This window comes from Mytilus edulis, chromosome 1 (genome assembly GCF_963676685.1).
Source record: "Mytilus edulis chromosome 1, xbMytEdul2.2, whole genome shotgun sequence".
Taxonomy (NCBI): Eukaryota; Metazoa; Mollusca; class Bivalvia; order Mytilida; family Mytilidae; genus Mytilus; species Mytilus edulis.
Window position 1 is genome coordinate 33,881,731 of NC_092344.1, and position 13,369 is coordinate 33,895,099.

General features: G+C 32.4%; 1 protein-coding gene across 2 annotated transcripts in view; it reads left to right on the forward strand.

Annotated features, from left to right (window-relative positions):
- Positions 1 to 12,769, forward strand: part of LOC139481474 (adhesion G protein-coupled receptor L3-like) — a 29,863-nt gene extending 17,094 nt beyond the window's left edge. For both annotated transcript variants that reach the window (XM_071264841.1, XM_071264850.1), the window contains exons 10-20: positions 269 to 444; positions 714 to 766; positions 1,559 to 1,679; positions 2,387 to 2,490; positions 2,659 to 2,761; positions 3,526 to 3,679; positions 4,592 to 4,658; positions 5,535 to 5,601; positions 8,982 to 9,076; positions 11,381 to 11,549; positions 12,293 to 12,769. In XM_071264841.1, the coding sequence (XP_071120942.1) occupies positions 269 to 444; positions 714 to 766; positions 1,559 to 1,679; positions 2,387 to 2,490; positions 2,659 to 2,761; positions 3,526 to 3,679; positions 4,592 to 4,658; positions 5,535 to 5,601; positions 8,982 to 9,076; positions 11,381 to 11,549; positions 12,293 to 12,415 (1,232 nt within the window). In that variant the 3' untranslated portion in view covers positions 12,416 to 12,769. The remainder of the gene's footprint in view (positions 1 to 268; positions 445 to 713; positions 767 to 1,558; positions 1,680 to 2,386; positions 2,491 to 2,658; positions 2,762 to 3,525; positions 3,680 to 4,591; positions 4,659 to 5,534; positions 5,602 to 8,981; positions 9,077 to 11,380; positions 11,550 to 12,292) is intronic.
- The last annotated feature ends 600 nt before the right edge of the window (positions 12,770 to 13,369 follow it).

Genomic DNA, 13,369 nt, shown 5'->3' on the forward strand with positions numbered 1-13,369 from the left:
TGTTTTCCACATTACGGTCTCACATTGAATATCTTAAAAAGTCTGGTGACTCTATTGCACATCTATCCATCTCAACTTCAAATACTAAAATTGAGAATGGAAATGGGGAATGGGGAATGTGCCAAAGAGACAACAACCCGACCATAGAAAAAAAAAACAACAGCAGAAGGTCACCAACAGGTCTTCAATGTAGCGAGAAATTCCCGCACCCGGAGGCGTCCATCAGCTGGCCCCAACTAAACCTTAACTTCAATGATGTTGTTTACAGATGGATTAGTGAAAGCAGTATTCATGACTCATTACAATCTGGGTAATATTCTGAAGATTAACGACGATACGGTTGATGTAGAAGTTGCCAGCAATATCGTATCAGCTTCAATAGCCGGAGACAAAACCATTGAATTTCCATTGAGTCCTGTCATATTTACCATCCAGTTATCACGGGTAAAAAAACTATTTTTTAGTGTTTTTATATAAAAAAAATGTGGTGATGATAAAAATTTCTTTTCTTAGGAATGTCAAAACTATTTATATTTTTAAATTGTTCTTTGAATTTGTTGAGCTTTTCAGAAATATACTATTATTCATATCAATTTATTTACTCTAAGATGAGAATACATATGTATTTCATTATGCAAGGAATACCATTCTCTATCTGCTCTAAAGAATGATATTTCAATAACTTAATTATATAAGATTTTTCTTTATTTCAGACCTACGGGGAAGCTGCTCAACCTTTATGCTCTTTTTGGAATTTCTCGGAAGGGTAAGTTGAATATCATTTTAATAATAAAGTATGTTAAAAGAGAAAACAGAACTTTGTTAATAATATAATAAACAACTTTTGTATTAAAAATAGCCATAGAGTAGATACTTTATGAAATTATTAGTGAACTGTACTCACCCTTAAGAGACATAATGTCTAAATTTTCGACTAATTGTAAATAAAACTTAATAAAGTTTGTTCGTTTGAAGTTCTTCGGGATTTACCTCGTGTTTCATCAGAAATAGCAAACTTTTGAATACCAATTAAGAATTGAATGCTTCTTTTTGTAAATTTATTGGGGTGTAAAAGCGTTGACCGAAGTACATTTTGTGTGAAGCGCGGAAGCGCTTCATTCTAAAAATGTACGCACGGTCAACGCTTTTACAACCCTATAAAGTTACAAAAAGAAGCATTCAATACTTATAATTACATTTTTTTAGCTATGATCACGAAAACACGAATTTTATATATTTTATTATTTAATTCACCTGTGCACTTTATTGTTGGAGCACGTGTTATCATGAATGAAAAGTTGTATTGAGCATTACAACTGCTTACGGAATAACACGTGATGTGCAGTTAGCCAATCAGAATAAAATATTATAATGAAACATACATCTAATGTAATTATTGATGTATGAAAACATGAGGAGAATAGTCCAACCGTCTGACTGTCACTTTGCATGATAGAGTTATAGTTCCTTAGTCTCTAAATAGTTTCTAAATTAGAATTCTTAATCGAATATTTCAATAATGAATTGTTTCATTGTCATATTTATAATTATTATTCAGTGTTTATGGACAATGGTCACAAGAAGGTTGTAACCGTATCAAAGAAAATGCAACGCATGTGACATGTCAGTGTACCCATCTAACAAACTTTGCTATATTGATGGATGTTTCTGGAGTAAAGGTACTATACTTATTAACAAGATAATTATTGACTGGATTTAGAAATTAAGTTACAGAGATACAAAATGAACATCAACATGCCACATCTTAAATATTTATTTTATAAGATATCGTAACTTCCAAAAAATATTCGAAAACATAGAAAGCATCGTTGATTGTCTGATGTATGTAAAAACAAGAATGTGTCCTAAGTACACGGATGCCCCACTCGCACTTCCATTTTCCATGTTCAGTGGACCGTAAAATTAGGCTTTAAAGTCTTATTTGGCATTGAAACTAGAAAGATCATATCATAGGGAATCATGTGTATTACGTTTCAAGTTGATTGCACTTCAACTTCATCAAAAACTATCTTGATAAAAAACATTAACTTGAAAATCGCACTTTTATTTTCTATGTTCAATGGACCGTGAAATTGTGGTCAAAAATATATTCCCCATTGAAATTTGAAAGATCATATCATAGGGAACATGTGTACTAAGGTTCAAGTTGATTGGACTTCAACTTCATCAAAAACTACCTTGACCAAAAACTTTTACCTGAAGCGAGACAGACAAACGAACAAACGGACGGACGAACGAACGGACCCACAGACCACAAAACATAATTAATGCCCCTCTACTAGGTGGGGCATAAAAACAGTGAAGCATTATCATGTCTATCTCATAAAAGTATTGAAAAAATGAACATTGTATTTATACATTTCAGCTGACAAACGAACACACACAATTCTTGAGATATATTACTTTTGTTGGCTGTATCATCTCTATTGCTTGTTTAGCCTTGAGTTGGATCACATTTCAATGTGTCAGGTAAAGAAAATTATATATTTATCTAGATGTTTTGTGCTTAAAGATTATGTTCCTACCAGAACTGTATCAATTTGTTTTTCTAGTCTGTAATGTTCTTTTTTCATAATTGCCGGCAAGATCACATTTTCATATACCACAATGTATTCATGTATTTTTTTTTCATTTTAGATCTTTGGATGGGGAACGAAATTCAATTCACAAAAATCTTGTATTTTGTCTATTTGCTGCCGAATTAATATTTATAGTCGGTATTGACAGAACAGATGATAGGGTAAGTAAATATGTAATGTTTATATCCTATTTGTTTATGCATAAACATATATATTCAAACAGAAAAAACGTAAAATCACAAAAATACTGAACTCTATAAAAAAAATAAAAAAACGCAAAGTCCCGAATCAAATGGGAAAATCTAATGATATAACACATCAAACGAATGGACAACAACTGTCATATTCCTGACTTGGTACAGACATTTTGAAATATAGAAAATGGTGGATGGAACCTGGTTTTATAGCGCTAAACCTCTCACTTATATATGACAGTCGTATCAAATTTGATTATATTTAGCAAAACAGACACAACAGGTAAATAATCAAAATATAGGTATAGCAGTCATCACTATGTCACAATCTCGAAACAAACAAATATTAAACAAAAAGTATAGATAAACCAATGATACCAATCTATAAGTAAAACTGGATATACTATTTTTGGAACATTTTCTAAGAAATATAACTCTGTTAAAATTTGTGGAACATTTTCTAAGAAAAAAAACTCTATTAAAATTGGAACAAATTCATTTTTATTTGCAATTAATTTATTGATTTTTACGTCATTTGGTCCCTTGGGTATGATTTTGAATCATGATTTCAAAAATAAACGCGAATCTAAGATTCTCATACAAATATTGGAGCCCCTAGATTCTAACAGTTTAGACATATAACAAACTTGTTTGTATTTACACATTTCACAATTATCCTAAAAGCCTTTTATTATTTAAATGATTTCCTAAATCTTTTTGTGTTATTTCAGGTTTCCTGTGCAGCTATTGCATTGCTCCTTCATTTCTTTTTCCTGTCATCTTTTATGTGGATGTTGATGGAAGGTGTCCACATTGTAGTTCTTCTCCAACAAGTCTTTGATGCCGCCAAAAATAATATGAGATATTACTACCTCGCAGGATATGGTAAGTATAATACCAACAATAACATGGAATTTTCTGCGACTGTCATACAAGTGAGAGGTTTGGGTAACTATAAGACCATGTTAATTCAACATTTTCTATATAAGGAAACGCATTTATACTACTAAAAGTATGTTGCACTTTAGTGTTTCTGTTATAGTTGATGTCTTAGCCTTGGGTTTAGTTTGTAACCTAGATTTTTTTCTCACAATCGATTTATGCTTTTCGAACAGCGGCATACCTTCGTTGCCTTTATGTTCAAAGTCGAGGAATATTTTCCGTTCGTTTGATGTGTTTGAGCTTTGATCCAGGACTTTCCGATTGGAATTTTTCTTGGAGTTTGGTCTTTATGTTATTTTACTTTTTGTTACTTATGACTTCAACGCTCAGCAATGGTTGATAAAAGTACTGATAGTCTTGTAATTTAAAAGAGAAAAATAACATTTGATCTCTCTGGCTGAACAAACGCAGAAATAAGTGTCATAATAGGTTTACATCATCACAATTGAAAACCCACTATGGCTATCAAAAGCTAACACACTTTGTTTATACAGAAGATTATATACAATTATAGGAGAATTATACACAACTGTGAAGTGAAAATAACAGTAATTGATTCTATATTTGGTGCTTACGAACAGGAGACACCTTTCTAGATACACCTTCACCAGGAATTCTCTCGCTCTAAAATGTGACCCCGTTTATGGCCAATTAAACAAAGAAAATTTTGTTGCCATGCCGTCTTTTTGAATCTGTTAAGATGACTATAGTTGCTGGAACTTTATTCTTAATACCGTCGCTGTACAAACACTGATGACAATTGTCTGTTGCTGTAGACAATCTTTACATCCGACGACAGTCTTGCTCATTTCAGATCAATAATTTTATAATTCATATAATGTATTCTCATTTTAGGGGTATCAATTACAATTGTTGGTACAACAGCTGGTATAAATTTTAAGGCATATGGAACAGAAGATTTGTAAGTACAATAACAAATTCAAATTTAAATTCAAAATTTAAAATTCAAATTCAAATTTAAAATGAAAATTGTATTGCCATATAAACTTTACAGTTTGTAAAATATAACAAAAACAAAAACAAATTAGACAATAACTAAGTAACTCAATTGACTTTTAATAAAGGATCCTAGTTTATTTATTCACTTGTGTTGGTGTTGATGGGTTAAGTATATAGACAACTTTGTCATTGTCAGTGAAATTACCAAATGAATTATCTTCTATGATAATGCAATTAAAATATGCTAATCTAATATTAGAATTGTGAGAACAATTCAATAGGAAATGTTTCTCATCATCTAGTACTTTGCATTTTTTGGCAAAGTCTCTCTTCGCGAGGATTTTAGTATGCCTTCCTTTTTAAATTTATATTGAATGATCACTGATTCTAAGTTTTATAATTAATTTTCTAAATTCAAAATTTGAGTTAGAGAGGAAAGGTTTTATCAATAGATAGGAATAACAAGAAGCTAGATAATCAAATAAAATAAACAATATATCTGATTTGTATATGGTATGTTTTGTTTAAATGTTCATATGCATTTTTTCGCTTTCCTAGAGATAATAAGGAAAAACCCACGGATTGAGAAAAAAACTACTTTATAGTCATAGTTACATGTTTGTACTATAATTGATAATGCGAGGTAATGAAGTCAAAATAAAAATATGTTAAAAGTTTCTTTTACCTGTCCTGTTAAAAAAGTTTGATGAACTTGGCAATCGTATACCACATCTTCTCATGATTTTAATATACATTTGTAACTGAGATTTGAAATTGTGTCATATGTTCTATATTTTGCATGTAAATACAATTATAAATTAAATTCCATCTACTTCAGCTGCTGGATAACTACAGACCAATGGTTCATTTGGAGTTTCACGGGACCAGTTGCTGTGATATTGATAGTAGGTTTTCATTTATATTGCCATACATATAAATTAAGTTAACGCTTTACATAACTATGATTTTTTTCATATAACAAAGTATTTTCTACTCCAGGAATAGATAATATTAGATTTATTTTGGAAAAACCTTTGGTTTTCTCGATGTTCTTGAACTACGAACCTTAGCTTAATTTGGCAATTCCGGAATTTTGAATTCCCAATGGTCTTCAACTTCGTACTGTTTTTTGCTTTTGTTACTGTTTTTATTCCAGTGTCACTTATAAGTCTTTTGTGGAAGAAACGGTCGTCTTGCGTAAAATAAAATTGTATTCCTGGTATTTATGATAAGTTTATTAATGTCTTAGACCTATAGATAACAGAACAGTCATATGATATGATATGTGTTTCAACGGTTGTGACAATTTTACTGAGTGTGGATCTATATGGGGTGATGTGGGAGTAATGCATGCGTATTACAGGATGCCCTGTTTATGTCCCGTATCTACATACCCCTGGAGTTCTTTGGATTCCCTAATGTTGTGTTTGTTAACTGCATTTATCTTTAAACGATTGATGAGATTTGAATATCAATAAACTACTGTTACCTTAGACATGTGCTTTTAGGATATAATAGTTTTAACTTTGTAAATACGAAAAATCAAGTTTTATATCAGGTGAATGTTAGGATTAGTATCGTTTGTTCAATTCAGTAATTAAGTCTCCCAAACAAAGTTTGGAGACTTATTGTTTTTGGTCAGTTCTTATTATTTTTATTATTCTTCTTCCTCTTCCTCTTCCTCTTCCTCTTCCGCCACTTTAAAAAATGAACTTGTCCGCAGCGTTTCTCCAAAACCGCTTGTAAGATTGACTTAGGATTTCGTAAAATGGTAGACTAATATGTCTAGGTGAGCCATCAATCTTTCGTTTGTGCATTGGGGTCTATTAAGGGCTATTTTGGGGGGTAGAAAGAAGGGAGGGTTTTACTATAGAACCCTATGGGATTTTATTTTCTAAAAATTTCAAATGAATATAACTTGAAAACTGTAAGTGGTAGATACATGCAGTCTTCAGAAATGATTATAGGACAATAAAACAAATCACATGAAATATAGGTGGAGTCCCTGGGAGTTCATCCCCACCCCCTTTAATTTGAGAATATGCTTATATCTTGTAACCGATCCAGATCCCCACCCCTAAACCATATATATTCCTGATTAGGACAACAAAACAAATCAAATGCAATTAAAGGGAGGTCCCCGGGGGTCATCCCCACCCCGTTCAATTTCATAATGTGCTATTATCTTGTAAATGGTCCAGATCCCCACCCCTAAACCATATATATTCTTGTAGGGGACAATAAAACAAATGAAATGAAGTTAAAGGGAAGTCCCTGGGGGGTCACCCCACCCCCTCTTGTTTGAAAACTTGTAAACGGTCAACATCCCCACCCCTATAGTTGCCGTCAGCTGAAATTCGTAGCGGTTATCGGTAAAAATAATCTAAACTATCAATCGCGTTCACTCGAGATATAGTTTTTCACATTCCATTCATAAGTCGCAAAAAGAAAAACCACTACTGACCTACCTTTTAAGTGATCGCACTGTAATAATCCTGACCTTCACTTTTCATAGACGATTTTGAATGGTGGAATCAGCCATTGTTTTTACCGGAAGTGTTTCCGTGGAGTTCAATTTCATAAAATTTGCATAAAGCGCGGGAAACCTTATCACATCAATGAAAGGAACATTTCAGGAAACTGCGTACAGTGACGAATGTCATATGTAAACAAATGATCCTCATAGAAACGAAGATGGCGGAATTACAATGGAAAATATTCTGGAAAATGTGAAGGTCAGGATTATTACAGTGCGATCACTTAAAAGGTAGGTCAGTAGTGGTTTTTCTAAATGCGATTTTTGAATGGAATGTAAAAAACTATATCTCGAGTAAACGCGATTGATAGTTTAGATTATTTTTACCGATAACCGCTACGAATTTCAGCTGACGGCGACTATAAACCATATATATTCTTGTAGGGGACAATAAAACAAATGAAATGAAATAAGAGGGAAGTCCCTAGGGGGTCACCCCACCCCCTCTTGTTTGAAAACTTGTAAACGGTCAACATCCCCACCCCTAAACCATACATATTCTTGTATGGGACAATAAAACAAATCACATGAAATTAAATGGAAGTTCCTGGGGGTCACCCCCACCCCGTTCAATTTGAGAATGTACTATTATCTTTTAAGCGGTCCAGATCCCCACCCCTAAACCATATATATTCTTGTAGGGGACAATAAAACAAATGAAATGAAATAAAAGGGAAGTCTGGAGGGGGTCACCCCACCCCCTCTTGTTTGGAAACTTGTGAACGGTCAACATCCCCACCCCTAAACCATATATATTCTTGTAGGGGACAATAAAACAAATGAAATGAAATTAAAGGGAAGTTCCTGGGGGTCGCCCCACCCTGTTCAATTTGAGAATGTGCTATTATCTTGTAAACGGTCCAGATCCCCACCCTAAAACCATATATATTCTTGTAGGGGACAATAAAACAAATCAAATGAAATGTAGGTAACTTCCCTGGGGGGTCACCACCACCCCCTCCTGTTTGAATACTTGTAAATGGTGGAGATCCCTACTCGTAAGCCATATATATTCTTGGGACAAAAAATCAAATCAAATGAACATATGAATGGCGAGTTATGGGAGCTTTGTTTGGGAGATTTCGTAACAGCATCCTGTTACAATTACTTCTTGTTCTTACATTGAATTTAATATTAGAAATAATATTATTTTATGTTATTACATAGTTTATTCAAACCGAAATTGTGATTGTATATCAGTATTACTAGATTCATTTCACTTGACTGGGCGGAGTTTAAGAAGTTCGCTCATTGAAGACCAGTCCATCCATAGACAGGAGTTTTGGGATAAGCTCATCAATGAAGTGTCCAATTATTCGTCCCATACCATACACTCAGTTCTTTTGTATATGCCTTTGGTGACACTGATTAGTGATTAGAATTCAATAATATTATAACGGCAATCATCCTTATCACACACATTTTCAAATAGACTGTCCTTATGCAAATTAAAACATAAGCTCCGCCCCATCAGTTGAAATACATGCGTCTTACCACAAATACCGTTTAACCGAATTACCTAAATTGGGAATCAAAGCTCGGCTTTTTTCTAAATATAATTTACAAATAGCTGACTGTTAGAAATTATTGCTCTAATTTTAATTAGTACAGCAGTGAAGTATGACACAATATATAATTTATGAAACATATACGAATATGCGCATAATCTAAAGATTACATAAAGTAAGATATTATTGATGATTACACTGTTTATAGATAATGACCAGATCAATTTCATATCTTTTTCAGATTAATACAATAGTTCTTATGTACGCCTTATCAATGGTATGCAGACATTCGGCTTACGTATTTGCAAGAGAAAAAAGTCAACAAAGTAATTTCAGGTGAGAAAACGAATGTATCTTAGAATTAATTACAGATCATCCCTGGTTTTTATTGGCGTTCCTGTTGCTCAGTCATTAGTTTGTAGCAGTTTGTTGTAGTTAATTAACAACGACAGCACTTGTAAAAAGTAAAATAACAAAAATACCGAATTCCAATGAAGATTAAAATCGGAAAGTGCCAGTTCCAGAGCTCAGTTAAACTGATTGAAAGATTATGTCATCAGTCATATGAAAATCAAGCACAATCACTCTCGTTAGGGGTTAAGTATCCATACCATCATAAAATATATGAGAAGAAAATAACTCGTATCATGTGGACAACTGGTATAAAAATAAATGTGTTTATTTCCGATACAAAGACCCTATGACAAATGTATGAGTCAATATTAATAACAAAATATGCCATCTTAAATAATCTGACAACTTTATCGTGACTATTTCCCTTCCGTATATAAATCTGTTTAAAGGTTTTATTAAAGAATTGAATGCTTCTTTTTGTAAATTCATTGGGGGTGTAAAAGCGTTGACCGAAGTACATTTTGTATGAAGCGCGGAAGCGCTTCATTCTAAAAATGTGCGCAAGGTCAACGCTTTTACAACCCTATGAAGTTACAAAAAGAAGCATTCAATACTTATAATTACATTTTTTAGCTATGATCAAGAAAACACGAATTTTATATTGTTTTTATTTAATTCACCTGTGCACTTTATTGTGGGACCACGTGTTATCATGAATGAAAAGTTTTATTGAGTGATGCAATTGCTTACGGAAGAACACGTGATGTGCAGTTAGCCAATCAGAATAAAGTATTATAATGAAACATACATCTAATGTAATTATAAGCTTTTGAAGTGAATGCTGACATTTTAGTGTGTTGTAAAATAATATTATCATAAAAGATTGGATATGAAATACCTGAACGTGTAAGATGTCTGCACGTTGATTTATATTTACAAATCATGTCCTTGTATCGATGATATACAACAACTTTTCAGTAATACAGAGATTTTTTTCGTTAAAATCAAATACGTTGTAATAACATTAACGGTACCAATTTTCCTACACCCGATGAGCATTTCGACAATACCTGTCTCTTCAGTGATGCTCGTGGCCAAAATATTATGAAATCCAAAGCTTACATAAAAGATGAAGAGCTATAATCCAAAAGGTCCAAAAAGTATAGCCAAATCCGTCAAAGGAATCCGAGATTTGCATGAGAGAGATACATTTCTTAATTTATAATAATTTCTAACATTTTGTAACATGCACGAGCGAATCGAAAAACTTGAGATATACAAGCACCTTAAGATGGTGAAATAGGAACGTTACAATCTTAAAAGGGATAATCAACAATAGGAAATGAAAAATAAAATTCTTTTAACATACTTTTTGATATAAAACTCCCATTTAAGATATAGATATTAAGATCTAGAAAAGGGCAGTGTTTATTAGCTTTATCTATAGTCAGTTCAGCAGTATAAATCTCTGTAGCGTACATACTGAATTCGTCATTATTGTAAGCCAATATATAACCCAATTATTTGATAGTCCTATTATGTTTTTGTATCAGATTTTTTTTCGATGGAACTTTGTTGATTTTAGTCATAAATTGTACCTCATTCAGTTATAACAATACAGAGAAAGGTCCGCAATAGCTGGTACAATTGGAATTCCGATATTTTAACGATTTACGGAATCTTTATAGCAAACAACATGTTATCTAGTAAAAGATCAAGGGCAGTAAAGTATCAAAGCAAAATGACATAGTTCTTTTGTTTGTTGTTACGAAAAAATGACATAAATAAAGGCTACAGTAGTATACATACCGCTGTTCGAAATTCATAAATCGATTGAGAAAAAAACAAATCCGGGTTACAAACTAAAACTGAGGGAAACACATGAAATATAAGAGAACCACGGCACAACCGGAAAACAACATTAAAATGTAACACACACACAGAAACGAACTATAATATAACAATGTCCATTTTCCTGACTTGGTACAGGACATGGTGGGTTGATCTTAGTTTTGTGGCATGTCAAACCTCCGCTTTTATGGCAACGTTAAATATAACATTTTAAGAGTTTGGATATATATAGTCGCATTCTGAGTTTTGAAGTTCTCATTTAATAAGCATTTAAAACTTGGCTTCATAGAGCTTTAAAATACTTTCAAATCGAATCTGCTAAAGAGAATGCTAGCTGCAATTCAAATTCATTCACATCCGAAACTCTTGACGTTTAAGTTCAATTAAACTTTTTACATAGTTCATAGATTGTACTAAAATTATTTGGTTTTACAGAGCATGGATACAAGGTGCTTTTGCAGTTGAAGTTCTTCTTGGATCAACATGGGTATTTGGATATTTCTTCATCAATGAATCAACAGTAGTGTTTGCATATATATTTACAGTTCTCAACAGCATTCAGGGACTTTTCATTTTCATATTTCATTGTTTATTGAATAAAAAGGTAAGATACAATACATTTAGATATTGAATGCCTTGCAATTGCTATCAAACAATCAAAAGTACAAATTTTCAGTTTAAAACATACATTATATGTTCAAAATGTAACTGTTACAATGAAAGCAAGAGAAAAAAACAATGCAGACAAAAGGTGCGCAGTATTTTGGATTTTGGATCAGAATACTTGAGATAAAAATAGTATTTTAATAGAGTTAGGATCGATTTATTTTAGAAGTCATATATTATTGATAAAATGGGACATACAATTATTATCTGGGAACTATCTGTAATCAATACGCACTAATTAGATGCTATCTAGTTGGTCATGTCGATATCAATCATTCCTAGGTCCACCTATTTCAAATGTGACTGCGTCATGATTATATAGTTATGCATTAATGTCAAAGAGTACAGATATAAAACGTCTAAAGGGTGCATATTTAAATATGTAACTAAGACATTATCATCAAAAATGCACGTGTATCATAAGTCATTTGTCTTTTACGTGACTAGCATCCTGTACTCAATTTGAAGAAGACAGATGAGGTATCTCAAACATAGTATGTATCATACGGAGTGCTTAAGCCGATGTTTTGTTTAGCAAAGAAGACAATATGAAAAGGGTTAAGTACATGTCAAATAGCAAACTGAAACAAAAATTATGATCAAATAAAACAGATGAAATGCGTTTTAAAAAGCTGTAGAAATATTTTTTTAATAATCAATGTTATTTTTTTTCTCTTTTAGATACGTTTTGAATACAAAAAACTGGCACATGTACATGTAAGACACAACTCGCAAAGTTCGACTAAATCAGCGTCCTTCAAAAAGAAAGACGGTTCATATGAGGTGTATGTTTCAACCAGCTGAGTCAGGTGTACCAAGGACGCCCCAAATGTGTTCAGAACATTGCCAGTTTGGCCAGTAATACATGCATAATAGCGTTTTCATTCTGTGCATAATAAAAAGTTATTTTTGCTTGCGAATTGGTAGTGTTCACCTGCAAGAAGTTTCTTAAATATGACAAATAAATGAAACGTATGCAATGTGAAGAAAGGACGAGCATAATATGTACATTTATTGTTTACTGTATATAATTATACATATAGATGTTATTTTGTAAAAATCACATTTATTTTCAGATCAGATCATGATTTTATTGAATCGTATATTGTTGACAGTTGATTTAAATATTATTACCTTAAATAAATGTTTACGTATTGATACTTATATTCATTCTTATTTAAAGAAATATTTTAAGGTAGTTGATTTTGAATATTGACACATCATATAACTTGGGATGAGATAAATATTCACAAATTTACTCGGTGCTTTGAAGATTCATTGATCTTGAGATGTTGTCTGCTGTTTATTCGAGTTGTTGTCTTTTTGACACATTCTCTGATCTATTATACTCCGTTCGAATCTTTATTCTGCCTTTTTGTTTGCATTTTGGCTTTCGCTTGTCCGTCAATGCATTCTATCATACATCTTATCTTTGTGTTCTGTTGACTGTCTGCTTTCTATTGTGATCAAGTATTCGTTCATTGCATTGTTTTATGTTGATATTTGAAAAAAGTACCACAGTGCAAGCAATTCATATCGAAAAGGAATTTACAATAACAACAACTTATACAGTCCACCCAGAACTGCACAAAACACTAACAATTTTTTAATACAAACTCAAAAAGAACATCAGGAGAACACGCAGTTCTCTGGTAGTATGCGTAGTTTTCTGCTCAACACGTGGCACCCATCGTAATGAAATATTTTGCGACAGATCGACTTGATTTAACGTTTTTATTTTGTCGAACTTTTCCGTGT